We start from the raw sequence: 27568 nt of genomic DNA, 5'->3' as shown, positions 1-27568 counted from the left end.
GAGACACCCCCAAGAGAAGACGTATAATACAGGAGACACCCCCAAGAGAAGACGTATAATACAGGAGACACCCCCAAGAGAAGACGTATAATACAGGAGACACCCCCAAGAGAAGACGTATAATACAGGAGACACCCCCAAGAGAAGACGTATAATACAGGAGACACCCCCAAGAGAAGACGTATAATACAGGAGACACCCCCAAGAGAAGACGTATAATACAGGAGACACCCCCAAGAGAAGACGTATAATACAGGAGACACCCCCAAGAGAAGACGTATAATACAGGAGACACCCCCAAGAGAAGACGTATAATACAGGAGACACCCCCAAGAGAAGACGTATAATACAGGAGACACCCCCAAGAGAAGACGTATAATACAGGAGACACCCCCAAGAGAAGACGTATAATACAGGAGACACCCCCAAGAGAAGACGTATAATACAGGAGACACCCCCAAGAGAAGACGTATAATACAGGAGACACCCCCAAGAGAAGACGTATAATACAGGAGACACCCCCAAGAGAAGACGTATAATACAGGAGACACCCCCAAGAGAAGACGTATAATACAGGAGACACCCCCAAGAGAAGACGTATAATACAGGAGACACCCCCAAGAGAAGACGTATAATACAGGAGACACCCCCAAGAGAAGACGTATAATACAGGAGACACCCCCAAGAGAAGACGTATAATACAGGAGACACCCCCAAGAGAAGACGTATAATACAGGAGACACCCCCAAGAGAAGACGTATAATACAGGAGACACCCCCAAGAGAAGACGTATAATACAGGAGACACCCCCAAGAGAAGACGTATAATACAGGAGACACCCCCAAGAGAAGACGTATAATACAGGAGACACCCCCAAGAGAAGACGTATAATACAGGAGACACCCCCAAGAGAAGACGTATAATACAGGAGACACCCCCAAGAGAAGACGTATAATACAGGAGACACCCCCAAGAGAAGACGTATAATACAGGAGACACCCCCAAGAGAAGACGTATAATACAGGAGACACCCCCAAGAGAAGACGTATAATACAGGAGACACCCCCAAGAGAAGACGTATAATACAGGAGACACCCCCAAGAGAAGACGTATAATACAGGAGACACCCCCAAGAGAAGACGTATAATACAGGAGACACCCCCAAGAGAAGACGTATAATACAGGAGACACCCCCAAGAGAAGACGTATAATACAGGAGACACCCCCAAGAGAAGACGTATAATACAGGAGACACCCCCAAGAGAAGACGTATAATACAGGAGACACCCCCAAGAGAAGACGTATAATACAGGAGACACCCCCAAGAGAAGACGTATAATACAGGAGACACCCCCAAGAGAAGACGTATAATACAGGAGACACCCCCAAGAGAAGACGTATAATACAGGAGACACCCCCAAGAGAAGACGTATAATACAGGAGACACCCCCAAGAGAAGACGTATAATACAGGAGACACCCCCAAGAGAAGACGTATAATACAGGAGACACCCCCAAGAGAAGACGTATAATACAGGAGACACCCCCAAGAGAAGACGTATAATACAGGAGACACCCCCAAGAGAAGACGTATAATACAGGAGACACCCCCAAGAGAAGACGTATAATACAGGAGACACCCCCAAGAGAAGACGTATAATACAGGAGACACCCCCAAGAGAAGACGTATAATACAGGAGACACCCCCAAGAGAAGACGTATAATACAGGAGACACCCCCAAGAGAAGACGTATAATACAGGAGACACCCCCAAGAGAAGACGTATAATACAGGAGACACCCCCAAGAGAAGACGTATAATACAGGAGACACCCCCAAGAGAAGACGTATAATACAGGAGACACCCCCAAGAGAAGACGTATAATACAGGAGACACCCCCAAGAGAAGACGTATAATACAGGAGACACCCCCAAGAGAAGACGTATAATACAGGAGACACCCCCAAGAGAAGACGTATAATACAGGAGACACCCCCAAGAGAAGACGTATAATACAGGAGACACCCCCAAGAGAAGACGTATAATACAGGAGACACCCCCAAGAGAAGACGTATAATACAGGAGACACCCCCAAGAGAAGACGTATAATACAGGAGACACCCCCAAGAGAAGACGTATAATACAGGAGACACCCCCAAGAGAAGACGTATAATACAGGAGACACCCCCAAGAGAAGACGTATAATACAGGAGACACCCCCAAGAGAAGACGTATAATACAGGAGACACCCCCAAGAGAAGACGTATAATACAGGAGACACCCCCAAGAGAAGACGTATAATACAGGAGACACCCCCAAGAGAAGACGTATAATACAGGAGACACCCCCAAGAGAAGACGTATAATACAGGAGACACCCCCAAGAGAAGACGTATAATACAGGAGACACCCCCAAGAGAAGACGTATAATACAGGAGACACCCCCAAGAGAAGACGTATAATACAGGAGACACCCCCAAGAGAAGACGTATAATACAGGAGACACCCCCAAGAGAAGACGTATAATACAGGAGACACCCCCAAGAGAAGACGTATAATACAGGAGACACCCCCAAGAGAAGACGTATAATACAGGAGACACCCCCAAGAGAAGACGTATAATACAGGAGACACCCCCAAGAGAAGACGTATAATACAGGAGACACCCCCAAGAGAAGACGTATAATACAGGAGACACCCCCAAGAGAAGACGTATAATACAGGAGACACCCCCAAGAGAAGACGTATAATACAGGAGACACCCCCAAGAGAAGACGTATAATACAGGAGACACCCCCAAGAGAAGACGTATAATACAGGAGACACCCCCAAGAGAAGACGTATAATACAGGAGACACCCCCAAGAGAAGACGTATAATACAGGAGACACCCCCAAGAGAAGACGTATAATACAGGAGACACCCCCAAGAGAAGACGTATAATACAGGAGACACCCCCAAGAGAAGACGTATAATACAGGAGACACCCCCAAGAGAAGACGTATAATACAGGAGACACCCCCAAGAGAAGACGTATAATACAGGAGACACCCCCAAGAGAAGACGTATAATACAGGAGACACCCCCAAGAGAAGACGTATAATACAGGAGACACCCCCAAGAGAAGACGTATAATACAGGAGACACCCCCAAGAGAAGACGTATAATACAGGAGACACCCCCAAGAGAAGACGTATAATACAGGAGACACCCCCAAGAGAAGACGTATAATACAGGAGACACCCCCAAGAGAAGACGTATAATACAGGAGACACCCCCAAGAGAAGACGTATAATACAGGAGACACCCCCAAGAGAAGACGTATAATACAGGAGACACCCCCAAGAGAAGACGTATAATACAGGAGACACCCCCAAGAGAAGACGTATAATACAGGAGACACCCCCAAGAGAAGACGTATAATACAGGAGACACCCCCAAGAGAAGACGTATAATACAGGAGACACCCCCAAGAGAAGACGTATAATACAGGAGACACCCCCAAGAGAAGACGTATAATACAGGAGACACCCCCAAGAGAAGACGTATAATACAGGAGACACCCCCAAGAGAAGACGTATAATACAGGAGACACCCCCAAGAGAAGACGTATAATACAGGAGACACCCCCAAGAGAAGACGTATAATACAGGAGACACCCCCAAGAGAAGACGTATAATACAGGAGACACCCCCAAGAGAAGACGTATAATACAGGAGACACCCCCAAGAGAAGACGTATAATACAGGAGACACCCCCAAGAGAAGACGTATAATACAGGAGACACCCCCAAGAGAAGACGTATAATACAGGAGACACCCCCAAGAGAAGACGTATAATACAGGAGACACCCCCAAGAGAAGACGTATAATACAGGAGACACCCCCAAGAGAAGACGTATAATACAGGAGACACCCCCAAGAGAAGACGTATAATACAGGAGACACCCCCAAGAGAAGACGTATAATACAGGAGACACCCCCAAGAGAAGACGTATAATACAGGAGACACCCCCAAGAGAAGACGTATAATACAGGAGACACCCCCAAGAGAAGACGTATAATACAGGAGACACCCCCAAGAGAAGACGTATAATACAGGAGACACCCCCAAGAGAAGACGTATAATACAGGAGACACCCCCAAGAGAAGACGTATAATACAGGAGACACCCCCAAGAGAAGACGTATAATACAGGAGACACCCCCAAGAGAAGACGTATAATACAGGAGACACCCCCAAGAGAAGACGTATAATACAGGAGACACCCCCAAGAGAAGACGTATAATACAGGAGACACCCCCAAGAGAAGACGTATAATACAGGAGACACCCCCAAGAGAAGACGTATAATACAGGAGACACCCCCAAGAGAAGACGTATAATACAGGAGACACCCCCAAGAGAAGACGTATAATACAGGAGACACCCCCAAGAGAAGACGTATAATACAGGAGACACCCCCAAGAGAAGACGTATAATACAGGAGACACCCCCAAGAGAAGACGTATAATACAGGAGACACCCCCAAGAGAAGACGTATAATACAGGAGACACCCCCAAGAGAAGACGTATAATACAGGAGACACCCCCAAGAGAAGACGTATAATACAGGAGACACCCCCAAGAGAAGACGTATAATACAGGAGACACCCCCAAGAGAAGACGTATAATACAGGAGACACCCCCAAGAGAAGACGTATAATACAGGAGACACCCCCAAGAGAAGACGTATAATACAGGAGACACCCCCAAGAGAAGACGTATAATACAGGAGACACCCCCAAGAGAAGACGTATAATACAGGAGACACCCCCAAGAGAAGACGTATAATACAGGAGACACCCCCAAGAGAAGACGTATAATACAGGAGACACCCCCAAGAGAAGACGTATAATACAGGAGACACCCCCAAGAGAAGACGTATAATACAGGAGACACCCCCAAGAGAAGACGTATAATACAGGAGACACCCCCAAGAGAAGACGTATAATACAGGAGACACCCCCAAGAGAAGACGTATAATACAGGAGACACCCCCAAGAGAAGACGTATAATACAGGAGACACCCCCAAGAGAAGACGTATAATACAGGAGACACCCCCAAGAGAAGACGTATAATACAGGAGACACCCCCAAGAGAAGACGTATAATACAGGAGACACCCCCAAGAGAAGACGTATAATACAGGAGACACCCCCAAGAGAAGACGTATAATACAGGAGACACCCCCAAGAGAAGACGTATAATACAGGAGACACCCCCAAGAGAAGACGTATAATACAGGAGACACCCCCAAGAGAAGACGTATAATACAGGAGACACCCCCAAGAGAAGACGTATAATACAGGAGACACCCCCAAGAGAAGACGTATAATACAGGAGACACCCCCAAGAGAAGACGTATAATACAGGAGACACCCCCAAGAGAAGACGTATAATACAGGAGACACCCCCAAGAGAAGACGTATAATACAGGAGACACCCCCAAGAGAAGACGTATAATACAGGAGACACCCCCAAGAGAAGACGTATAATACAGGAGACACCCCCAAGAGAAGACGTATAATACAGGAGACACCCCCAAGAGAAGACGTATAATACAGGAGACACCCCCAAGAGAAGACGTATAATACAGGAGACACCCCCAAGAGAAGACGTATAATACAGGAGACACCCCCAAGAGAAGACGTATAATACAGGAGACACCCCCAAGAGAAGACGTATAATACAGGAGACACCCCCAAGAGAAGACGTATAATACAGGAGACACCCCCAAGAGAAGACGTATAATACAGGAGACACCCCCAAGAGAAGACGTATAATACAGGAGACACCCCCAAGAGAAGACGTATAATACAGGAGACACCCCCAAGAGAAGACGTATAATACAGGAGACACCCCCAAGAGAAGACGTATAATACAGGAGACACCCCCAAGAGAAGACGTATAATACAGGAGACACCCCCAAGAGAAGACGTATAATACAGGAGACACCCCCAAGAGAAGACGTATAATACAGGAGACACCCCCAAGAGAAGACGTATAATACAGGAGACACCCCCAAGAGAAGACGTATAATACAGGAGACACCCCCAAGAGAAGACGTATAATACAGGAGACACCCCCAAGAGAAGACGTGTAATACAGGAGACACCCCCAAGAGAAGACGTGTAATACAGGAGACACCCCCAAGAGAAGACGTGTAATACAGGAGACACCCCCAAGAGAAGACGTGTAATACAGGAGACACCCCCAAGAGAAGACGTGTAATACAGGAGACACCCCCAAGAGAAGACGTGTAATACAGGAGACACCCCCAAGAGAAGACGTGTAATACAGGAGACACCCCCAAGAGAAGACGTGTAATACAGGAGACACCCCCAAGAGAAGACGTGTAATACAGGAGACACCCCCAAGAGAAGACGTGTAATACAGGAGACACCCCCAAGAGAAGACGTGTAATACAGGAGACACCCCCAAGAGAAGACGTGTAATACAGGAGACACCCCCAAGAGAAGACGTGTAATACAGGAGACACCCCCAAGAGAAGACGTGTAATACAGGAGACACCCCCAAGAGAAGACGTGTAATACAGGAGACACCCCCAAGAGAAGACGTGTAATACAGGAGACACCCCCAAGAGAAGACGTGTAATACAGGAGACACCCCCAAGAGAAGACGTGTAATACAGGAGACACCCCCAAGAGAAGACGTGTAATACAGGAGACACCCCCAAGAGAAGACGTGTAATACAGGAGACACCCCCAAGAGAAGACGTGTAATACAGGAGACACCCCCAAGAGAAGACGTGTAATACAGGAGACACCCCCAAGAGAAGACGTGTAATACAGGAGACACCCCCAAGAGAAGACGTGTAATACAGGAGACACCCCCAAGAGAAGACGTGTAATACAGGAGACACCCCCAAGAGAAGACGTGTAATACAGGAGACACCCCCAAGAGAAGACGTGTAATACAGGAGACACCCCCAAGAGAAGACGTGTAATACAGGAGACACCCCCAAGAGAAGACGTGTAATACAGGAGACACCCCCAAGAGAAGACGTGTAATACAGGAGACACCCCCAAGAGAAGACGTGTAATACAGGAGACACCCCCAAGAGAAGACGTGTAATACAGGAGACACCCCCAAGAGAAGACGTGTAATACAGGAGACACCCCCAAGAGAAGACGTGTAATACAGGAGACACCCCCAAGAGAAGACGTATAATACAGGAGACACCCCCCCCCCCCCAAGAGAAGACGTATAATACAGGAGACACCCCCCCCCCCAAGAGAAGACGTATAATACAGGAGACACCCCCCCCCCAAGAGAAGACGTATAATACAGGAGACACCCCCCCCCCCCAAGAGAAGACGTATAATACAGGAGACACCCCCCCCCCCAAGAGAAGACGTATAATACAGGAGACACCCCCAAGAGAAGACGTATAATACAGGAGACACCCCCAAGAGAAGACGTATAATACAGGAGACACCCCCCCCCCCCAAGAGAAGACGTATAATACAGGAGACACCCCCCCCCCCAAGAGAAGACGTATAATACAGGAGACACCCCCAAGAGAAGAAGTATAATACAGGAGACACCCCCAAGAGAAGACGTATAATACAGGAGACACCCCCAAGAGAAGACGTATAATACAGGAGACACCCCCAAGAGAAGACGTATAATACAGGAGACACCCCCCCCCCCAAGAGAAGACGTATAATACAGGAAACACCCCCATGAGAAGACGTATAATACAGGAGACCCGACAGAGAAGACGTATAATATAGGAGAGCCCCCAGAGAAGACGTATAATACAGGAGCCCCCCCCCCCCCAGAGCAGACGCATAATAAAGAAGACACCCCCAAAAGAAGACATATGACACAGGAGACCCCTCCCCCGCCACAAGCAGACATAATGCAGGAGACCCCCCGGAGAAGATGTATAATACAGGATACCCCACCACGAGCAGTTGTGTAATACAGGAGACTCCTCCCAGAGCTGACGTATAATACAGGAGACACCCCCAAGAGAAGACATATAATACAGGAGACCCCCCCCCCCCCCAAGAGAAGGCATATAATACAGGAGACACCCCCCCCCCAGAGAAGATGTTTAATACAGGAGACACAACCCCCCCCCCCCCAGAGAAGACGTATAATACAGGAGACACCCCCAAGAGAAGACGTATAATACAGGAGACACCCCCAAGAGAAGACGTATAATACAGGAGACACCCCCAAGAGAAGACGTATAATACAGGAGACACCCCCAAGAGAAGACGTATAATACAGGAGACACCCCCAAGAGAAGACGTATAATACAGGAGACACCCCCAAGAGAAGACGTATAATACAGGAGACACCCCCACGAGAAGACGTATAATACAGGAGGCACCCCCCCTCCCTCACAAGCAGATGTATAATACAGGAGACACCCCCAAGAGAAGACGTATAATACAGGAGACACCCCCAAGAGAAGACGTATAATACAGGAGACACCCCCAAGAGAAGACGTATAATACAGGAGACACCCCCAAGAGAAGACGTATAATACAGGAGACACCCCCCCCCCCCAAGAGAAGACGTATAATATAGGAGACACCCCCCCCCCCCCCAAGAGAAGACGTATAATACAGGAGACACCCCCAAGAGAAGACGTATAATACAGGAGACACCCCCAAGAGAAGACGTATAATACAGGAGACACCCCCAAGAGAAGACGTATAATACAGGAGACACCCCCAAGAGAAGACGTATAATACAGGAGACACCCCCAAGAGAAGACGTATAATACAGGAGACACCCCCAAGAGAAGACGTATAATACAGGAGACACCCCCAAGAGAAGACGTATAATACAGGAGACACCCCCAAGAGAAGACGTATAATACAGGAGACACCCCCAAGAGAAGACGTATAATACAGGAGACACCCCCCCCCCCAAGAGAAGACGTATAATATAGAAGACACCCCCACGAGAAGACGTATAATACAGGAGGCACCCCCCCTCCCTCACAAGCAGATGTATAATACAGGAGACACCCCCAAGAGAAGACGTATAATACAGGAGACACCCCCAAGAGAAGACGTATAATACAGGAGACACCCCCCCCCCCCCCAAGAGAAGACGTATAATATAGGAGACACCCCCCCCCCCCCATGAGAAGACGTATAATATAGGAGACACCCCCACGAGAAGACGTATAATATAGGAGACCCCCCAGAGAAGACGTATAATACAGGAGCCCCCCCCCCTCCAGAGCAGACGCATAATACAGAAGACACCAACAAAAGAAGACATATGACACAGGAGACCCCTCCCCCGCCACAAGCAGACATAATGCAGGAGACCCCCCGGAGAAGATGTATAATATAGGATACCCCCCCCCCCCCCTCACGAGCAGATGTATAATACAGGAGACTCCTCCCAGAGCTGATGTATAATACAGGAGACACCCCCAAGAGAAGACATATAATACAGGAGACACCCCCCCCCCCCCCCAGAGAAGACGTATAATACAGGAGGCACCCCCCCCCCCCTCACAAGCAGATGTATAATACAGGAAACACCCCCATGAGAAGACGTATAATATAGGAGACCCGACAGAGAAGACGTATAATATAGGAGAGCCCCCAGAGAAGACGTATGATACAGGAGCCCCCCCCCCCCCCCCCCCAGAGCAGACGCATAATAAAGAAGACACCCCCAAAAGAAGACATATGACACAGGAGACCCCTCCCCCGCCACAAGCAGACATAATGCAGGAGACCCCCCGGAGAAGATGTATAATACAGGATACCCCACCACGAGCAGTTGTGTAATACAGGAGACTCCTCCCAGAGCTGACGTATAATACAGGAGACACCCCCAAGAGAAGACATATAATACAGGAGACCCCCCCCCCCCCCCCAAGAGAAGGCATATAATACAGGAGACACCCCCCCCCCCCAGAGAAGATGTTTAATACAGGAGACACAACCCCCCCCCCCCCCAGAGAAGACGTATAATACAGGAGACACCCCCAAGAGAAGACGTATAATACAGGAGACACCCCCAAGAGAAGACGTATAATACAGGAGACACCCCCAAGAGAAGACGTATAATACAGGAGACACCCCCAAGAGAAGACGTATAATACAGGAGACACCCCCAAGAGAAGACGTATAATACAGGAGACACCCCCAAGAGAAGACGTATAATACAGGAGACACCCCCAAGAGAAGACGTATAATACAGGAGACACCCCCAAGAGAAGACGTATAATACAGGAGACACCCCCAAGAGAAGACGTATAATACAGGAGACACCCCCCCCCCCCCAAGAGAAGACGTATAATATAGGAGACACCCCCAAGAGAAGACATATAATACAGGAGACCCCACCCCACACACACACAAGTAGACGTATAATACAGGAGACACCCCCACGCGAAGACGTATAATACAGGAGACACCCCCAAGAGAAGACGTATAATACAGGAGACACCCCCAAGAGAAGACGTATAATACAGGAGACACCCCCAAGAGAAGACGTATAATACAGGAGACACCCCCAAGAGAAGACGTATAATACAGGAGACACCCCCAAGAGAAGACGTATAATACAGGAGACACCCCCAAGAGAAGACGTATAATACAGGAGACACCCCCAAGAGAAGACGTATAATACAGGAGACACCCCCAAGAGAAGACGTATAATACAGGAGACACCCCCAAGAGAAGACGTATAATACAGGAGACACCCCCAAGAGAAGACGTATAATACAGGAGACACCCCCAAGAGAAGACGTATAATACAGGAGACACCCCCAAGAGAAGACGTATAATACAGGAGACACCCCCAAGAGAAGACGTATAATACAGGAGACACCCCCAAGAGAAGACGTATAATACAGGAGACACCCCCAAGAGAAGACGTATAATACAGGAGACACCCCCAAGAGAAGACGTATAATACAGGAGACACCCCCAAGAGAAGACGTATAATACAGGAGACACCCCCAAGAGAAGACGTATAATACAGGAGACACCCCCAAGAGAAGACGTATAATACAGGAGACACCCCCAAGAGAAGACGTATAATACAGGAGACACCCCCCCCCCCCTCACAAGCAGATGTATAATACAGGAAACACCCCCATGAGAAGACGTATAATATAGGAGACCCGACAGAGAAGACGTATAATATAGGAGAGCCCCCAGAGAAGACGTATAATACAGGAGCCCACCCCCCACCCCCCCCCCAGAGCAGACGCATAATAAAGAAGACACCCCCAAAAGAAGACATATGACACAGGAGACCCCTCCCCCGCCACAAGCAGACATAATGCATGAGACCCCCCGGAGAAGATGTATAATACAGGATACCCCACCACGAGCAGTTGTGTAATACAGGAGACTCTTCCCAGAGCTGACGTATAATACAGGAGACACCCCCAAGAGAAGACATATAATACAGGAGACCCCCCCCCCCCCCAAGAGAAGGCATATAATACAGGAGACACCCCCCCCCCCCAGAGAAGATGTTTAATACAGGAGACACAACCCCCCCCCCCCCCCAGAGAAGACGTATAATACAGGAGACACCCCCAAGAGAAGACGTATAATACAGGAGACACCCCCAAGAGAAGACGTATAATACAGGAGCCCCCCCCTAAGAGAAGACTTATAATACAGGAGACACCCCCAAGAGAAGACGTATAATACAGGAGACACCCCCAAGAGAAGACGTATAATACAGGAGACACCCCGAAGAGAAGACGTATAATACAGGAGACACCCCAAAGAGAAGACGTATAATACAGGAGACACCCCCAAGAGAAGACGTATAATACAGGAGACACCCCCAAGAGAAGACGTATAATACAGGAGACACCCCCAAGAGAAGACGTATAATACAGGAGACACCCCCAAGAGAAGACGTATAATACAGGAGACACCCCCAAGAGAAGACGTATAATACAGGAGACACCCCCAAGAGAAGACGTATAATACAGGAGACACCCCCAAGAGAAGACGTATAATACAGGAGACACCCCCAAGAGAAGACGTATAATACAGGAGACACCCCCAAGAGAAGACGTATAATACAGGAGACACCCCCAAGAGAAGACGTATAATACAGGAGACACCCCCAAGAGAAGACGTATAATACAGGAGACACCCCCAAGAGAAGACGTATAATACAGGAGACACCCCCAAGAGAAGACGTATAATACAGGAGACACCCCCAAGAGAAGACGTATAATACAGGAGACACCCCCCCCCCCAAGAGAAGACGTATAATATAGAAGACACCCCCACGAGAAGACGTATAATACAGGAGGCACCCCCCCTCCCTCACAAGCAGATGTATAATACAGGAGACACCCCCAAGAGAAGACGTATAATACAGGAGACACCCCCAAGAGAAGACGTATAATACAGGAGACACCCCCCCCCCCCAAGAGAAGACGTATAATATAGGAGACACCCCACCCCCCCCAAGAGAAGACGTATAATACAGGAGACACCCCCAAGAGAAGACGTATAATACAGGAGACACCCCCAAGAGAAGACGTATAATACAGGAGACACCCCCAAGAGAAGACGTATAATACAGGAGACACCCCCAAGAGAAGACGTATAATACAGGAGACACCCCCAAGAGAAGACGTATAATACAGGAGACACCCCCAAGAGAAGACGTATAATACAGGAGACACCCCCAAGAGAAGACGTATAATACAGGAGACACCCCCCCCCCCAAGAGAAGACGTATAATATAGAAGACACCCCCACGAGAAGACGTATAATACAGGAGGCACCCCCCCTCCCTCACAAGCAGATGTATAATACAGGAGACACCCCCAAGAGAAGACGTATAATACAGGAGACACCCCCAAGAGAAGACGTATAATACAGGAGACACCCCCCCCCCCCCCCAAGAGAAGACGTATAATATAGGAGACACCCCCCCCCCCATGAGAAGACGTATAATATAGGAGACACCCCCACGAGAAGACGTATAATATAGGAGACCCCCCAGAGAAGACGTATAATACAGGAGCCCCCCCCTCCAGAGCAGACGCATAATACAGAAGACACCACCAAAAGAAGACATATGACACAGGAGACCCCTCCCCCGCCACAAGCAGACATAATGCAGGAGACCCCCCGGAGAAGATGTATAATACAGGATACCCCCCCCCCCTCACGAGCAGATGTATAATACAGGAGACTCCTCCCAGAGCTGATGTATAATACAGGAGACACCCCCAAGAGAAGACATATAATACAGGAGACACCCCCCCCCCCCCCCCCAGAGAAGACGTATAATACAGGAGGCACCCCCCCCCCCCTCACAAGCAGATGTATAATACAGGAAACACCCCCATGAGAAGACGTATAATATAGGAGACCCGACAGAGAAGACGTATAATATAGGAGAGCCCCCAGAGAAGACGTATGATACAGGAGCCCCCCCCCCCCCCCCCCCAGAGCAGACGCATAATAAAGAAGACACCCCCAAAAGAAGACATATGACACAGGAGACCCCTCCCCCGCCACAAGCAGACATAATGCAGGAGACCCCCCGGAGAAGATGTATAATACAGGATACCCCACCACGAGCAGTTGTGTAATACAGGAGACTCCTCCCAGAGCTGACGTATAATACAGGAGACACCCCCAAGAGAAGACATATAATACAGGAGACCCCCCCCCCCCCCAAGAGAAGGCATATAATACAGGAGACACCCCCCCCCCCCCCCCAGAGAAGATGTTTAATACAGGAGACAAAACCCCCCCCCCCCCCAGAGAAGACGTATAATACAGGAGACACCCCCAAGAGAAGACGTATAATACAGGAGACACCCCCAAGAGAAGACGTATAATACAGGAGACACCCCCAAGAGAAGACGTATAATACAGGAGACACCCCCAAGAGAAGACGTATAATACAGGAGACACCCCCAAGAGAAGACGTATAATACAGGAGACACCCCCAAGAGAAGACGTATAATACAGGAGACACCCCCAAGAGAAGACGTATAATACAGGAGACACCCCCAAGAGAAGACGTATAATACAGGAGACACCCCCAAGAGAAGACGTATAATACAGGAGACACCCCCCCCCCCCCAAGAGAAGACGTATAATATAGGAGACACCCCCAAGAGAAGACATATAATACAGGAGACCCCACCCCACACACACACAAGTAGACGTATAATACAGGAGACACCCCCACGCGAAGACGTATAATACAGGAGACACCCCCAAGAGAAGACGTATAATACAGGAGACACCCCCAAGAGAAGACGTATAATACAGGAGACACCCCCAAGAGAAGACGTATAATACAGGAGACACCCCCAAGAGAAGACGTATAATACAGGAGACACCCCCAAGAGAAGACGTATAATACAGGAGACACCCCCAAGAGAAGACGTATAATACAGGAGACACCCCCAAGAGAAGACGTATAATACAGGAGACACCCCCAAGAGAAGACGTATAATACAGGAGACACCCCCAAGAGAAGACGTATAATACAGGAGACACCCCCAAGAGAAGACGTATAATACAGGAGACACCCCCAAGAGAAGACGTATAATACAGGAGACACCCCCAAGAGAAGACGTATAATACAGGAGACACCCCCAAGAGAAGACGTATAATACAGGAGACACCCCCAAGAGAAGACGTATAATACAGGAGACACCCCCAAGAGAAGACGTATAATACAGGAGACACCCCCAAGAGAAGACGTATAATACAGGAGACACCCCCCCCCCCCTCACAAGCAGATGTATAATACAGGAAACACCCCCATGAGAAGACGTATAATATAGGAGACCCGACAGAGAAGACGTATAATATAGGAGAGCCCCCAGAGAAGACGTATAATACAGGAGCCCCCCCCCCCCCCCCCCCCCCCAGAGCAGACGCATAATAAAGAAGACACCCCCAAAAGAAGACATATGACACAGGAGACCCCTCCCCCGCCACAAGCAGACATAATGCATGAGACCCCCCGGAGAAGATGTATAATACAGGATACCCCACCACGAGCAGTTGTGTAATACAGGAGACTCTTCCCAGAGCTGACGTATAATACAGGAGACACCCCCAAGAGAAGACATATAATACAGGAGACCCCCCCCCCCCAAGAGAAGGCATATAATACAGGAGACACCCCCCCCCCCCCCCCAGAGAAGATGTTTAATACAGGAGACACAACCCCCCCCCCCCCAGAGAAGACGTATAATACAGGAGACACCCCCAAGAGAAGACGTATAATACAGGAGCCCCCCCCTAAGAGAAGACTTATAATACAGGAGACACCCCCAAGAGAAGACGTATAATACAGGAGACACCCCCAAGAGAAGACGTATAATACAGGAGACACCCCGAAGAGAAGACGTATAATACAGGAGACACCCCCAAGAGAAGACGTATAATACAGGAGACACCCCCAAGAGAAGACGTATAATACAGGAGACACCCCCAAGAGAAGACGTATAATACAGGAGACACCCCCAAGAGAAGACGTATAATACAGGAGACACCCCCAAGAGAAGACGTATAATACAGGAGACACCCCCAAGAGAAGACGTATAATACAGGAGACACCCCCAAGAGAAGACGTATAATACAGGAGACACCCCCAAGAGAAGACGTATAATACAGGAGACACCCCCAAGAGAAGACGTATAATACAGGAGACACCCCCAAGAGAAGACGTATAATACAGGAGACACCCCCAAGAGAAGACGTATAATACAGGAGACACCCCCAAGAGAAGACGTATAATACAGGAGACACCCCCAAGAGAAGACGTATAATACAGGAGACACCCCCAAGAGAAGACGTATAATACAGGAGACACCCCCAAGAGAAGACGTATAATACAGGAGACACCCCCAAGAGAAGACGTATAATACAGGAGACACCCCCAAGAGAAGACGTATAATACAGGAGACACCCCCAAGAGAAGACGTATAATACAGGAGACACCCCCAAGAGAAGACGTATAATACAGGAGACACCCCCCCCCCCCCCAAGAGAAGACGTATAATACAGGAGACACCCCCCCCCCCCCAAGAGAAGACGTATAATACAGGAGACACCCCCCCCCCCCAAGAGAAGACGTATAATATAGGAGACACCCCCACGAGAAGACGTATAATACAGGAGGCACCCCCCCTCCCTCACAAGCAGATGTATAATACAGGAGACACCCCCAAGAGAAGACGTATAATACAGGAGACACCCCCAAGAGAAGACGTATAATACAGGAGACACCCCCCCCCCCCCTCCAAGAGAAGACGTATAATACAGGAGACCCCCCCCCCCCCCAAGAGAAGACGTATAATATAGGAGACACCCCCACGAGTAGACGTATAATATAGGAGACCCCCCAGAGAAGACGTATAATACAGGAGCCCCCCCCTCCAGAGCAGACGCATAATACAGAAGACACCACCAAAAGAAGACATATGACACAGGAGACCCCTCCCCCGCCACAAGCAGACATAATGCAGGAGACCCCCCGGAGAAGATGTATAATACAGGATACCCCCCCCCCCCCCTCACGAGCAGATGTATAATACAGGAGACTCCTCCCAGAGCTGATGTATAATACAAGAGACACCCCCAAGAGAAGACATATAATACAGGAGACCCCCCCCCCCCCCCCCCAGAGAAGACGTATAATACAGGAGACACCCCCCCCCCCTCTCCCAGAGTTGACGTATAATACAGGAGACACCCCCAAGAGAAGACGTATAATACAGGAGACACCCCCAAGAGAAGACATATAATACAGGAGGCACCTACCCCCAATACCCCCACCCACCCAGAGTAGACGTATAAAACAGGAGATTATAGACATATAATATGGGCCGTGGGTTGTGCACTGATCTAGTCCATTGTTATGTAGCATAGCTCCACCTGGTGTTCGGAGCTCAGTATGTGACTGTGCTGGTTATAACTGAGGGCTGGGGGGAACAGCCTATCCCCATACAGCCTGGTTTTACCTGGTCACTGCAGAGCGGCCAATAGGAATAGCTTCTTGTCCTGCTAGTCAGGAGAGGAGCAGAGCCTTTGCAGTACAGGGCAGTATTGCTGGGAAGCCGCCTCCTGTTGAAGAGGTAGGAAATTATTATATTGTCTCCAGAAGCAACCCAGATGGACACAAACAATGGGAAAAAATTGTATAACCTCCTACATCCTATACAGTGGGGGCCGTGTGTCGTCATTATTTGGACTTGTTCTGGAGATGAGTTTCTTGGCATTTTTTTTTTTCTGGAGTTCCCCTCAATGTCTCGGAGATGAGATTTTTAGAAACTTCTTCCCCAATCTTACATTTGTCTCTGACTTTGCAGGAAAATGAAGACGCTGTCCACTTTGCAAACCGTGTGAAGTCTGCGATCGCTCGGCAGGGCGGCCTGGTGGACCTACTCTGGTGAGCCGGGAATATTATTACACGTTGTAGGTCGGGGATCTTGTGTATCGGGTCACTAATCTCATCCATTGTATCTCCTGCAGGGATGGAGGCCTAAAACGTGAAAAAGTCAAAGACACTTTCAAAGAAGAACAGCAAAAGTTGTACAGTCGAATCATCTCTGGAAACCAGGAGAACAGAAGTCGCTCGTAAGTGTCGGCATCGGGGAGCGGGCTCCGACCCTGCTGCTCCACACTACAGGAGGAAGACGCTGAGCCGCAGGAATCCAAGCCATGACGTGAGGGCCGAGGGAACACACAACATGGAGTCAGTCTGGATTCACATGTCCGAGATGAACTGTATTAGTAGGAGGCTAGGGGGGCATTGGCGGGTGACGTTCGCACCCATGGGATCACATGAGTGTTAGTAGGTGGTGGAATCTGAACCACCCATTCCTGAGCCGTAATGACTCTGTTCTGCCACGTGAAGGCTTTTTGAATGTTTCAGATCCTCAGATCTTGTCTCACAGAACCAAAACGGCGTTAGGTTTTCTGTGAGACGTTCCACTGTTACAGGCTGCCCGGTACGTGAAAACTGGCGGCGCCAACAACGGACAAAGGTGATTGATTGAAACTTGCCCGAAAGCCGAGATTACAGGACCCAATCACCTGCAGGAAGGAACGTGAAGCCAGCAAGGCTAGGACCTCTCCGAACCGTATCCAGCTTCTCCTGAGATATCACCTGACACATCCAAGTCATCTCCGCTATTCCATGGAAGACGGGAACGCTCCAACAATCCTTTAAGCCAAAAATAAGGGGTTAATGATGCCAGCGTGTTTGAAACCCCCCCTCTCTCCGAATTCATAATGCGTGAGACATGTGCCTCCCCTTTTATCTGTTACACCCCATCCTGCATGGGCCCCCGGGCCACGGTCCTTGTTTTGTTTTTATAAGGTCAATTAAATAAAATATCTTGGCAAAAAAAAAATAACAACCTGTCCTTACAGCGCCGAATCCGTATCCATCTCTGTGGTGCATTGACTTTCTAAAATCTAATTTATAAAGTCAATTTGTGTCTTTAAACCACCTACAGGTCTATATGGACTTCTGATTTAGGGTCCCAAATTGACCTATATTTGAGCTGTAAGTGGCTGCAATAAAAGTACATTTATACTCGTCTGGATGTGAGTCCGATGAGGCACATTGGATTCTCATCAGCAGATCCTATGCCGACGCATCCTCCTTTCACGTTGCGAGACGTGAAGCCAGAGGGTAGGTAAGTATAAATGTGTGTTTTGTTGTTTTGGGCTATATGGGACACAAAACCATCGATCCATAAAGTATAGTGTCCCAAATTGCGCTGCTGGTTCCCTATGCTATTGCTAATGCTGCATTCTATATGGTCCTTCCTTGTGTTTGGTTGCCAGGGATACACTGCATTACAACTACCATATCTTTAGGAAAACTTTAGTGGGGGGAAAGGCCCAAACAATATTACCCGACCCTCCAAGCCAGAGGACCCTGCAATGGGCACAGATTGATAGATAGAGATGGATTAGCTGCAGTTTATTTCCCAGAATCCATCTACCAGCTCTGTTATAGGTGGTTGCAGAAAGCTCATCTCCTCCTCACATCCCATAAAGGCAATGCATTGTGATGGATCCTTCATAACCAAAAATGGAATTGTGCCTACAATGAAGTAAGAAGGGGAAGTCTCATCCGTCAGGCCCACCTTGATTTTTTTTTTTTTTTTGGGGGGGGGGGGGGGGCTATGTCTGACAATGTGGTATTGCAGGTGATGTGCTGCTTTATGGATAGGTGTGACGCCATTGTGTACTACTATTGTTACTACTGTTATTATCACTACTACTACAGTAGTACTGCTGCCATCACTACTACTAGTATTACTACTACAATTATTGTTACTATTGTAACTACTACTTCTATAATTACTGCTGCCATCACTACTACTATTATTATTACTAGAATTATTGTTACTATTCTAACTACTAATGCTATCATTACTACTGCAATCACTGCTGCTACTACAACTATTACTGCTGCCATCACTACTACTATTACTACAATTATTGTTACTCTTGTAACTACTACTGCTATTACTTCTATTATTACTGCTGCTATCATTACTACTACAATCACTGCTGCTGCTACTGTGACTATAACTACTATTATTACTAATACTATTACTGCAGCCATTACTATTAAAATTGCTGCTGCTCCTAATACTACACTACTTCTACTGTTATTGCTGTCACTACTAATATCATTATTACTGCTATTACTACTACTATTACTGCTGCAATTGCCACTATTACTACAATTATCACTGCTGCTACTACGACTGTAATTACTATTATTACTAATACTATTACTGCAGCCATTACTATTAAAATTGCTGTTGCTCCTATTACTACACTACTTCTACTGTTATTGCTGTCACTACTAATATCATTATTACTGCTATTACTACTACTATTACTGCTGCAATTGCCACTATTACTACAATTATCACTGCTGCTACTACGACTGTAATTACTATTATTACTAATACTATTACTGCAGCCATCATTATTAATATTATTGCTGCAGCTCCTATTACTACACTACTTCTACTGTTATTGCCACCACTACTAATATTATGATTATTACTGCTGCCATCACTGCTACTATTACTACTACAATTGTTACTACTACTATCACTGCTGCTACCATGACTATAACTACTATTATTACTAATACTATTACTGCAGCTGTCATTATTAATTATTTCTGCCACTATTATTATTAGTATTGCCATCACTGCTATTACTACTATTGTAACTACTACTGCTATTACTACTACTATTATTACTACTGCTACTGCGATTATAACTACTATTATTGTTGCTATTTTAACTATTATTATTGCTACTATAATTATTACTACTACTATTACTGTTTTGCTGGGTCTATGCCTCTGGTTAAAGGACCCATCTTGCGGCGTCACACCTGTCCACGCCGTGCCTCCATGTCACTATCCTTTTCCTATAGATTATGTCTGGTCAGTATTTGTTGCTCCCCGCAGCGTTCCATACCCCAGGATTTGCATGTATCCACAGCAGGAAATGTATGTACAGCCCCCAAATATCCCTGCCCTCCGGATATGTCTGCGCTCACAAGTACACACACGATTTACCTGTCAAATCTATTCCAACTTGGTTTTACTGTGGCCGTGTATGGTATGTTTAAAATATACTTAGACAATATAGGACGGATAAATATGAGCTCTGAGAGATCGGACTGATATGGGATGGGTAGAAATATGTGCAGGCAGGTCTGGATGTATGTAAAACTGGAGTAACATGTAGTGCCATATAGTGTCACTTACAGTGCAGAAAAACTCTATGGAAAAGCCAAAATCAGACTGGTAACGCACGGTACATGTACAAGACAGTATATTTTATATGGAAGAACAGAAGACGACATTTTCCAAACCAGAGGGCATCTGCAAAATAACGAGCGCCATGTTTTATTATTCGGCACAATCAGAAGTGTCTGACATCCAAAATGTTCTAGTCACCCATGGCATCCAATCAGAGCTCAGCTTTCACTTTCCCACAGCTGTTTATAAAATGAAAGCTGAGGTCTGATTGGTTTCCATGGGCAACCGGAATAGTTTTACCTGAAAATCTCCCCCAATATGTCTATACTGTCTCATGCGTCACAGCCTTCCACGGGAGGAATTCACTGGGAAATCTCCCCAATGTATACAGAAGGCTTTGCGACTGCGGAGTGGGCCTTCAGGGGTTAACTCCTTCCTGCTCCTTGAAGGACAGGAAATTCAGGCTTTATCTTAGAAATGAGTCTCCCTGCCCCTAGTAACATCATCAAGAACCATGAAATACTAGGCGGAAAGAGCAGGAAGTTCTGGCTGTACTATCGTACAGTAAATTACGGTACGTATAACGCGCTGGACCTCTGTATGAGGGGGGGTTGAAGATGTTGCAACTTCGGAAGAAAGTATGAGGGAATCTCCAAATTTAGATCTGACCACAAAGTGCTCTCACCTACAGCTGATCCACTCTGGGATCACTAGGAAAGTTACTTAAAGGTCTACATTAAAGTTTATCTGTTTATTCTTCGCATGGCAACGTCATCTATGGCTGATCGCAACGCGACTATATGCTCCAGCACTCATCTGTCACTTGTAGGACTTGGACAATGTGTATATATAGGTCCTGAGGGTCTTACACCCCAAACATGTACAAGAGTCACATTCACCCCTGACACAGATCCCCCATAGGCCAGGGATATACGTATTCTTATGCGCTGACACTAGTAATCAGATTTCTGACAAAATATTACCTCAGTCTGGGTGGGTCTGACACATTGGACAACAATGCAGGTGGCCCGGGAATCAACATAAAGATCACAGCAGAAAGAAGCTCAGCACATTAAGGACTACCATATTGGCTCCATACACGCATTGATATGACACCTCTATGTCCCACCATATTGGCTCCGTACACTCATTGGCTTGACATGTCTGTCACACCATATTGACTCCCTACACACAGTTCCGCCAATTGCTTGATATCTCTATGTGCCACCATATTGGTTCCATACACACATTGACATGACGCCTCTATGTCCCACTATATTAGCTCCGTACACAATTCTGTCATTGGCTCGATGTCTCCAAGTTCCACCATATTGGCTTCCTACACACAATTCTGCGCAATGTCTCTATGTCCCACCATATTGGCTCCATACACATTGACATGACACCTCTATGCCCCACTATATTAACTCAATACACACAGTTCTGCCATATTGGCTTCCTACACATCGTTCTGCCATTGGCTTGATGTCTCTATGTCCCACCATATTGGCTCCATACACATTGACATGACGCCTCTATGTCCCACCATATTGGCTCCATACACACAGTTCTGCCATTGGTTCGATATCTCAAAGTTCCACCATATTGGCGCCATACATACTGTCCTGCCATCTGCATGACTCCTCCGTGTCCCATCATATTGACAACTCACCAATTTCTCTATGGTTCCCCAAGTTGATATCAATTATGTAATGAAAAAAGTAAATTCATGCTCCTGTGGTTTATTCCGTTATCAGACACTTGGATGTTCTAATGATGCACAACCAAGATCACCGCAAGCAAAATGAGTATTCCTGGTGTCTCATGGAGACCGAACTAACTTCCATGTGAGAATCCAAGGTTCTTGAAGTTCTTTCAAATTCAATTTGATTTTCAAAAGAGCTTTTAGAAATTGTAGCCATCCTGGATGTACCTCTTCATCTTGGACTACTAGAGGGGACACTGGTATGTTCTCTGTCTGCGTAGAATTGTCCTTCATTGTTTTTGGGTCATTTGTTTGTTCTTGACTCTCAGATCTGGTTGTAGGTGTCCAAGTTTTCAGTTCTCTTGTTAGAACTCTAGTTTTCCTCTTACTTCCTTGTCTTGTACGCTTGCGTCTGGTTGAAGGGGTCTTTCTTTTGGTGGCTTCAGGATGTTGCATAGTTTTGGGGGTTTCTGTGTTATCGGCGGTACTTGTACTTGGTGATTCTGCTCTACTTGAGAAGGTTCCTGATTTTCTGGAGTATTCTTCTGAAGTCCTGTTTACCATCTCTTCTTGGTCCGTCTCATTTGTGTTTGGATCTAGGTGGGTCTCCTTTAGAAGTGTTGGATTATCCTGTGTGAATGTCACATTTTTCTTCAGACGTTTCACAGCGTCTCTACGTGTTTCAGCTATCTCATCTCGGTCGCGTTTAGCTTGACTTCTTGTATAAGGTCTTTGTGTTTGAGGCTCAGAGTTTGAGGTGGGAGCAACGGTCATCATTTGATGGATACTTAAGGTATATTTGGTTGTGGGCAAGGACATGCGGCTAAGGTTTGACGCATGATCACTATCTTTGACAACCATCTTTACCACAAGATGAAGACCATGAGTGTCTTCAACCTAGACCACAAGAATCCGAGGTCTTGTTTGAGTCCAGTGATGACATCACATGATGGGTTTACCTTCTTTGTGATGTCACTGGTCTCTCAGGAAACTCTGAGATGTTGTTTACGGACATTGATAGGCTACAAGCTTCTGAGGAACTGTAAGAGCGGCTGTAAGGTGTTGCAATAGCTAAAAGGAAGTGTGTAGTGCGAGATGCGGTGGCTGATGGGTGCAGTTACAGAAGTCAGGATGGGTTGTAGGCCCAGCACTCAAGGTCTATTTATACACCGCCTGTAGTATATAGACAGCTGGAATGTGTGTGTGTCAAACCTGCATAGTAGGCCTTTACTCTTCGTGTAACCTGACACTGAGGTAACAAGAAGAAGACCCGGGGGAGTGAAGAAGACACATAATAGACCGTGACCGAATGAGACATGTGTGGAGAGAGGGAGGGCCAGGTATGTGAGCCGAGAGGCTGGGACACCTGCACAGGGCCAAGGAGGGGCCTGCACACCTGAGCCAGGAAAGAGGGAGATCAGGACATTGACAAGAAGCCGCTCATCTACACATCCTGGGATTTCTAAACATCTGACTAATTCTGGATTAACGGGATGCCCTGCCCGGGACAGTGACAAGTTAATACCCTAAGCAGCCAGTGATCTGCCTCCTGGGGGCCACTTTGCATACGATTTACCTGTCTGCTGCGTGTATAAAGTTCTCCTCCATCTCTGCTCCTCTATCCTCACACCTGCTCATCCCTTTTAAGTCATTTTCCATAAATTCCCTGTCCTTTATTTCTTTGATTTCATCTTCTCCAACTTCTTCCGTTCTTCGTTACAATTATCTTTCATTGAAGAACTTTTATTTTACTCCAATTCTTAATTGTCTTCAACTTGAATTTTTGTTGTCCTCGTGTTTCGCAGTCTTGGTTTTGCATTATTTGTGAGCTCCGGTCATGGACAATGTGGGAGTCCTGCTCATCACGGCCAATGTTGGCTCCGTGTGTGATGAGGTGAGTTTCAAACATATATTTATGTCTTATTGTTGTGTGTTTTTGTTTCACTTTTTTAATCATTCAGATTTATTGTCATTTCAACCTACAAATGGGTTCTCCGTCCATAATTTAGATTTACAACATGAAGAGAAGGAAGGAGAACATCAAGAACTGATTGGTAGCCATCAGCTCACCACCTATTCTTCTTCTAGCTGTGCACAAACTCACTCCCTGTCCCAAGTCTGTTTTTTAGGCTATTTTAAAGGTTTATCTTCACCCTTTATGATCATGTAGGTCCAAAGTTCTGAGCAGATAAACTTCTTCATGATCTTCAAAGAAACTTTGGAGCTTTGTTTCACATAAACTTTTCATAATAGATTTAGATTTTGGTCTCCTAAACCCCCATCATGTCCTTATACAACTGGTGTCCAAAACCTGGCCATATGATTCCAATTCATCCCTCTATTTCTCAATTCCAAATTTTTAGCCAGGAATATCGGCTCCAGACACAGGACTGTACACCTTGCTATACCAAGGCCAAGAGCCCCAGGAAGTCCTTACTTAGTTAAGGAGATTATATTATAATGGCAATTACAGCCTTGAAGACAGTGAGGTACCATCATTTGGCAGCTCGGTGGCTTAGTGGTTAGCATTACAGCCTTGCAGCGCTGGAGACCCAGGGTCCACATCTGCAAAAAGTTTGTATGTTCTCTCCGTGTTTGTGTGGGTTTCCTCCGGGTCCTCTGGTTTCCTCCCACACTCCAAAAACATACTGGTAGGTTGATTAGATTGTGAGCCCCATGTAGACAGGGACCGATTTGGCAGCACTGTGGCAACTCTGTACAGCACTGCGTAATCTGTGTGCGCTATATAAAGAATTATTATTATCATTACTAAAAATTTAGATCCATATATTTATCTGGATGAGGCCTAAAGTTTGAATTCTCTCCAGGACCAATGGAAATCTGTTGTAGTTGTAATTCCCTTACAGCAGGTTTTTAATGGGTTTCCCTCCTTTTAAAATCCTTTTTTTTATTCTTTCTTTAGTAAAAAAAAACCACGGTAGTAAATCAAATTTTCATCCGCTTTTACCTAATTCACCTATAAGGTCTGGGATGAAATGTCCTTTCTAGAATTCCCCCTTTGATGTGAAATTTCACGCTTTTACCTATAAAAAAATGTCCTCGAAAGTCATGAGAAAATGAGCAGAGAAGAGTCATGTGAAAATAAGAGTCAAGTTTAGAGGCTGCATTAGGAGTGTCACTTCAGACACCCCTATCTTCGGTTCTGTAGGAGCTAGAAACCATGGTTCTGGTGTCATATTAAAGAGAAGTGTCTCATCTTTCAGATTGAATCAGGATTGTAATTTTGTGAGCTTCAGAACCAGAGATACAAGCAATGTAATAGGTGGTAATTGGATCACATTTCTATGTCTTTAACTGATTATATCTACAGAACCACGATCCTGATGTAATCTGAGAGATGAAATTCATATCTTCAATTTGACACCAAAATCATGGTTGTAGGTACTATAGAGCCAAAGATAGAGGCGTCTGAAGTGATGCTTCCCTTCCACCTAATGTGAATCATCTCAGAATATGACTCTTTTCTGCTCATTTGCATATGACTTTGTATGAGAATTTTTTTTAAAAGGTGAACTGATGATATTTCACATAAAAGAAGGAATTCTCTGAGGAGTATTTTATACCATATATGAGGGTGCTAGTAGTTAAATGGGGTAACATCTGGTAACCGAGTCCCTTTAAATTGTACAGAACCATTGAGAAACATCACATAAATGAGTAGTCCATTGTGTGGAAATAAGGTTAATTTGGGGCCCTAAATACTGAATAGGTTCCCTTTAAAGTCATGTAGTGATTTTGTAGCGAATATAGAAGGATAAAGACTTGGATTTAAGAAAGATGATGCTACAAGTTACTTCCAATTGCTTTGCCAACAGAATTGGATTTTTAAAATATATTTTTCTCACCCCCTCTCTATTTTGCCTAACAATGACATGCAAATGTTATGTAAATATATTTGTACTACTGTCATGGCTGAAAAAGCCTGTACTACTGTCAGCCCTTCCCTATGAGCCAGAGCAGAAAGCTGCGGAGTATCCATGGACCAGCTCAGACAGGAATTGGTTTAGGTGACCCAACAGGGGATACAGAGGGTATATATAGTGCCTCTGTCCTGTGGTGGACAGTTTGGGGGCATGGCGATGGGCAGACTGCTCCAAATTTGTACCTCCAAAAACAATGGAGAGAGTGGTGTGGGAGAAGGCATCCAGTTGGTGGGAAGGAGAAAGGTGATCACAAAGCGGATGGAACTACACGGTCCCCAAGTTATTTGTTTTAACAAAAGCTTCTTGAGTAAATTTTTAAGAGTATTTCAAGGTGATCCATGATGAGTCCACACAAACCATTCACCTACATTACCAGGGCTGGATTATAGGGGGGGGGGGCACCCAGGGCGCGCGCCCCGGGGCCACCACCAACCTTAATCCGGCCCTGTACATTACTGTTTGGAAAGGATAGTGAGATACTAGTATCAGCCCGGGTTCTAAGGATACTTTATCTATTGGCACCAATTTTTCTTTCCTTTGACAGCCTGATGAAATGGAGATAAATTGGCTTCAAGAATTCTATAAGGTAAGAGGACATCAAGCATCCAGTTCCATAGACTCCGTTGGCATCTATCATCACCATTGTCTCACCCTCTCATCCCATCAGACGGTGCAGGACCACCAGGCAGCATTCATCGCTCTTCACCTGCAGGAATTTGGGGGCAAAAATTACCAGGAGAACATGGGATCTGCTGACGGCTTCATCAGGTGAGTATGTGACTTTTTCTGGCTTGGGGGCAGCCATATCCCTAGGTACCTGAGTGGCTGTCGGGTGCGGCCTAGTGCTCGTCTCCGGTCAGAGTGAGAGTCCTGATTACTCCGACCACACACAATGATTGACAGTGAGAGTCCTAATTACTCCGCCCACACACAGTGATTGACAGTGAGAGTTCTGATTACTCCGCCCATACACAGTGATTGACAGTGAGAGCCCTGATTCACAGTCAGATTCACTGTCAATCACTGTGCTTGGGCAAGGTAATCAAGACTCTCAATGTCAATCACTTTTTGTGGGTGGAGTAATCGGGGCTCTCACTGCCAATC

The 27568-nt window shown here is 46.6% G+C and overlaps 2 protein-coding genes across 8 annotated transcripts in view; both read left to right on the top strand.

Annotated features, from left to right (window-relative positions):
• The window catches only part of GPAT4 (glycerol-3-phosphate acyltransferase 4), a 33512-nt gene extending 15085 nt beyond the window's left edge, over positions 1 to 18427 (top strand). For both annotated transcript variants that reach the window (XM_072149306.1, XM_072149307.1), the window contains exons 12-13: positions 17375 to 17454; positions 17538 to 18427. In XM_072149306.1, the coding sequence (XP_072005407.1) occupies positions 17375 to 17454; positions 17538 to 17646 (189 nt within the window). In that variant the 3' untranslated portion in view covers positions 17647 to 18427. The remainder of the gene's footprint in view (positions 1 to 17374; positions 17455 to 17537) is intronic.
• A 4232-nt stretch (positions 18428 to 22659) lies between these two features.
• Positions 22660 to 27568, top strand: part of LOC140127996 (inositol polyphosphate-5-phosphatase A-like) — a 52761-nt gene continuing 47852 nt past the window's right edge. For 2 of the 6 annotated variants that reach the window (XM_072149299.1, XM_072149302.1), the window contains exons 1-4: positions 23569 to 23860; positions 24326 to 24414; positions 27009 to 27050; positions 27132 to 27232. In XM_072149299.1, the coding sequence (XP_072005400.1) occupies positions 24358 to 24414; positions 27009 to 27050; positions 27132 to 27232 (200 nt within the window). In that variant the 5' untranslated portion in view covers positions 23569 to 23860; positions 24326 to 24357. The other 4 variants (XM_072149301.1, XM_072149300.1, XM_072149304.1 and 1 more) reach the window with 4 other exon arrangements.

This window comes from Engystomops pustulosus, chromosome 4 (genome assembly GCF_040894005.1).
Source record: "Engystomops pustulosus chromosome 4, aEngPut4.maternal, whole genome shotgun sequence".
Taxonomy (NCBI): Eukaryota; Metazoa; Chordata; class Amphibia; order Anura; family Leptodactylidae; genus Engystomops; species Engystomops pustulosus.
The sequence above is the reverse complement of the archived record's forward strand: the minus strand, read 5'-3'. Positions and strand labels throughout refer to the sequence as shown.